Source organism: Pygocentrus nattereri, chromosome 1 (genome assembly GCF_015220715.1).
Source record: "Pygocentrus nattereri isolate fPygNat1 chromosome 1, fPygNat1.pri, whole genome shotgun sequence".
Lineage (NCBI taxonomy): Eukaryota > Metazoa > Chordata > Actinopteri > Characiformes > Serrasalmidae > Pygocentrus > Pygocentrus nattereri.
Genome location: NC_051211.1, coordinates 11,705,139 through 11,709,946, shown reverse-complemented (window position 1 = coordinate 11,709,946; position 4,808 = coordinate 11,705,139). Strand labels below are relative to the sequence as shown.

Below are 4,808 nucleotides of genomic sequence, written 5' to 3'. Positions count from 1 at the left end.
AGAAAAAGAAAAAGAGCAGCGCGGCAAAGACCCAGACAGTTGCGCGCGATAAAGTAACAGGCCTTTAACCGAGTGATCTAATGCGTGAACGGAGAGCGGAAACACAAACTGGCGCAAAAAATAAACGAACGAATAAATAAATAAACAAACAAACAAACACCTCATACATTTTGGTCAGTCACCAAGAGCGTGATCATTCACACGGGAGGCTAAACAAACAAACAAACAAACAAACAATAAAAACCACACACAAACAAATAAATAAATCGCACGTTCAACTTTGGTCCGTCACTGAAAACACGCTTGCGTTCAAATGCGAGAATAAATAAATAAATAAATAAATAAATAAATAAAAACTAGCTTCACCACAGGCTATCCAAAGCCATGTTGCCATGTCTTTTCTTTCCACCCCATAACTTGCTGATTTCACTTCAGTGGGAAGGGAAAAAAAGGGGGAAAAATGGCGAACGCGTTGACGCGTCACAGCGTCATTAAATCATCTAGTTCAATGTTGCTCCCCGGAGATTTTTTTTTCACGGATTAAATTAAGCACTTCCATCTTCATTCCCACCTGATCACAGCTATATAAACCCCAACAGCTGATCAGCAGACTTCAGAAAGCCCAACACCTTCAGACGGTGCAGCTCAGAGAGAGAGAGAGAGAGAGAGAGAGAGAGAGAGAGAGAAAGAGAGAGAGAGAGAGTGAGAGAGAGAGTGAGAGAGAGAGAGAGAGTGAGAGAAGGGAGCGAACTCGCTGACACAGACAGAGCTGGTTCAAGCGCGGGGGGGGAGGAGGCAGAAAACATAACCGAGTTAAACCGAGTTAAAACTTGAGCGAAGGCGACGAGGAGAGCCCCTCCAGACGCGCTGCTCCGCCGGAGAGAGGAAGGGAGCTGTCCGGTGCTGAATACATGCGCCTGCCGTCTGCGGGGAGCTGTCCAGTGCTGAACTTGCATTTCTGCTCAGAGAAACGCGGCGTCGCGCAGCAGCGGCAGAAGCAGCTGAATAAGGACTGCGAGGCTTTGCCTGTGCTGGCATCTGAACCGTGGCAAAAAAAGGAAAAGGAAGGTGCTGTTTTGCCTCAGCAGTGCATGAAGAGCGAGAGAGCTGACCGCGGCGGACGGGTGCTGTTGGGGTTTGGGGGTCTTTTTCTTTATTTTTTCTTTTCTTTTTTTTTCTTCCTGAAACATGCCAAGGTCTTTCCTGGTCAAAAAGGTTAAGCTCGATGATTTTTCATCCGCCGATCTCGAGAGCTCCTACGGCAGATCTAGAGCTGACCTCAGCCTTCGCTTTCACGAGAAAGGTAAATACAATCTCTACTTTACGACGGTGGTGCTGTGAGTGGCACAAAGGCGTCTGCCTTTTAGTTCCTGCCTGCGTTGCGTTCAAATGCTACGTCTTCGTTACTCTGCGCGAGCGGCGGTGTTCTGATGCCCTCTGTAGCTCCACACCTGATCGTGCTCGCGCGCTCCCCATCACATTGTTTCCCCGCGCCGTCACACCGGCGCAGATTCTGTCGAGTCTGCACATTTTTCATTTATTTATTTATTTGCGTTACGAGTTCTGGTGTTGCGCGCGGAGAGACTCGACTCTGCACAGCTCCACGGGAAAGAAGCACGTGCTCACGGTCTTTTCGGCTCCTATGTTTGGTTGTTATACCTAGCCCCGCGTGCACAAGAGAGTCGTGTCGTGGAATCGTTCGCACACATACACGCGCGCGCGCACACACATGCCCCATGTCTGTTAAAGGCGCGCTTGATCATGTTCCCAGCCATTATTTACGCTCTACATCATATACAGTACGCACTTGCGTAACCTCCCCTTTTCTGTGTGCGCGCTTATGCATTATTCACGCGCCTTTTTCTCGTCTCGTGGCGGCACAACAGGCTGCTGTGGACGTGTAAGCGCGTGCACATCGACCTATTTCGGCTCGATCCTTGTCAGAACTGCACAGGCAATTATAACTGAGGCGATATCATTCGGCCCCCCAACACACCCCTCCTTTCTTTGTCCTTAAATGGGTTAGCGCGCTAATTGAAATGGAGAGCTATTGATTTTTTAGTGGGAGTGATGTAGAGGGAGGGGGGGGGGCCTTCACGTGAAGTCAATGTCTTTCAGCCCACCTCAGTTTGTACTTTATAACAAAAGCAAGGAAGAGGCAGGGGTTGAGGAGGAGAGGGAATTGGGGGTTGGGGGTGGTGGTGTGTGTGTGTGTGTGTGGGGGGGGGGGGGGGGCGTCTGCAGAAATAGACTGCTGAGATCTATAAATGTAGCCTTTGACTCACAGCTTTTTCCCTCGAGCGTTTTTCATGTTATTTTAGCCGAAGTGCAAACTGCGAGCTCAACTGTTGCTCTTTTCCACTGCAGGCTACATCAGCGACTACATCACCCCGTCTGTGTACGATGGGGAGAGTGACCATGGCCTCAAAGTGCCCTCTCCTAGCCCCATCTACGAGCGGATACACGGAGACTACGGCGCGCCGGATTCGGACCAGCCGGACAGCCCGCGCTCCGAGGTGTCGTCCGGCTACATTAACGGCGACAACGCCGTGAGCGAGGGCTATGCGGTGGACTCCTTCTTCATCACGGACGGGCGCTCGCGCCGGAAGGTGGTGGGCGGCGCGCGCACCCTGCAGCGGCACACGTGCAACGAGTGCGGCAAGACGTACGCCACGTCGTCCAACTTGAGCCGCCACAAGCAGACGCACCGCAGCTTGGACAGCAAGATGGCCAAGAAGTGCCCCACGTGCGGCAAGGTGTACGTGTCCATGCCGGCCATGGCCATGCACCTGCTGACGCACGACCTGAAGCACAAGTGCGACGTGTGCGGCAAGGCGTTCAGCCGGCCGTGGCTGCTGCAGGGACACATGCGCTCGCACACGGGCGAGAAGCCGTTCGGGTGCGCGCACTGCGGCAAGGCCTTCGCCGACCGCTCCAACCTGCGCGCGCACATGCAGACGCACTCGGCCTTCAAGCACTACAAGTGCAAGCGCTGTAACAAGACGTTCGCGCTCAAGTCCTACCTGAACAAGCACTACGAGTCCGCATGCTTCAAGGGCGCGTTCGCGCCGCTCGGTGAGCTCGAGGCGTGATGGCGGGAGCGCGCGGCAGCGACCAAGTCCCAGATTATCATAAACACGCCTTCCAGTCAAACCCACAGTGGTTTGGATTGACAGCACAGCTCTACTCGACCATTACTTGTTTTTTTTTTTTTGTTGTTTTTTTATTATTTACATTTTTTTTCCCTCCTGCAAAAAAAGAACCCCAACAAAACTGAAGACGTCTCGGATTTTACGCGCATGTACCTTAACTTTTTCTGTTTCCAAGCATATCTTCCTCCTCCTCCCGCTGTTCACCTCCCCAGAGCCGAAGTAGTAACACGTGTTCTGCCAAAACTCAGAGGACATTGAAAATGTCTGTCTCTCTCAAAGGTCAAACCTTTTCTAAGTGTTGGATAATGTTGTACTGCTGCCAGTGGGCCACAAAAAGTGTTCAGCATTGAGGTAAAACGATTTATTAACTTATTACGACTTATTAACTTATTTATGTACCTTATTTATTACTTTCCTCAACTTGTGTAAACTCTTCATTTGCACTTTAGTTTGTTATTCTTTCGCCAAACCTTCGTCGTTAATATGCCAAAGCATTTGCCACTTTTTTGAATATCTTCCTTTTGTTTGCCACTTTAAAAAATTGTTGCATGCAAAAAAAGAGAGAGAGAAACAACAAACAACAAATAATTCTAATGAAATCTATGCCAATTTTATCAAGCTTTGGATTTTTTTGCAGAAATCTAGTTAGCAGTCGGCAATATTTCTCGGGAGTCATTAAAACTATAGAGCAATAATGCATGGTATTTTTAAAAAATAAACGAGTAATAACTATAGCGTTTTTAATCACGATTTTATCCAATACCATTAGTAGTCGTGAAACAAATTCAATATCAGGGAAATGCCAGTGTAGTACTAGTGGATGGACTGGGTGGGGGGGGGGGGGGGCGGGGGTGGGTGGGTGGGTGGGTGTTGGGGTGGGGTGTTCAGGGTCCTTTTGTAAGTGGTTATGCACTGCCTGCCTCTTATTTAAACGTAGTTTTAGAACGTAGGCTGCGCGTGGTGCTGATCGAACGGCTCTACGCGATCAAAACATCCTCTGAACGTGCGGAACGCCCGGGGTCCAAGGGACGGTGTTGCTTCACGTGGGAACTGTGCAGTTCTAGAACTGTAGTGCTGAAGCTCTAGAACTGTCCAGTGCTGAAGCTCTGGAGCTGTCCAGTGCTGAAAGTCCTGGAACTGTACAGTGCTGAAGGTCTAGAAACACCCAGTGGTCACGTTTTGGAGCAGAAGTTCTGGAGCAGAAGTTCTGGAGCTGTCCTGTGTCGAAGTTCTAGAACCGTCCTAGTTCTAGAACCTCCACTGCAACGGGCCTGACATGCTGATGTGGCCGTCCTCCAGTTCATGGCAAACACCGGCAGACTTTTCCTTAAGAAAAAGCACTTCTTTGAGAACATTTACGACTTTTTTTTTTTTGAAAAATAGTAGCACAAACCTTAGAGATTCAGGTAGACGGGCCTTGTATTAGTTGAACCTCTGTTTTTGTATTACGAACAAAAGGGAACTGTTTGTTGCAAGACGCCTTGTAAATAGTCCTTTGGGATCAATTATTTCTACAGACTGTATAGAATCAAATGACCTTATTTCTGGAGTTCCTTTCCCCCCCTCTGGGGTTTTTGCCCAGCATTTGGACAATGTAAAGCACAATGACACCGGGCATTTTGTCTCACTTCATAATAAAGAACAAACAAGTAACTC

At 49.1% G+C, this 4,808-nt stretch overlaps 1 protein-coding gene across 1 annotated transcript; it reads left to right on the top strand.

Moving 5' to 3' along the window:
- The first annotated feature begins 632 nt into the window (after positions 1-632).
- Positions 633-3,978, top strand: scrt1a (scratch family zinc finger 1a). Its single transcript, XM_017701480.2, has 2 exons — positions 633-1,303; positions 2,368-3,978. The coding sequence occupies exons 1-2, from the start codon at positions 1,189-1,191 to the stop codon at positions 3,090-3,092; spliced, it is 840 nt and encodes a 279-aa protein (XP_017556969.1). The 5' UTR covers positions 633-1,188; the 3' UTR covers positions 3,093-3,978.
- The last annotated feature ends 830 nt before the right edge of the window (positions 3,979-4,808 follow it).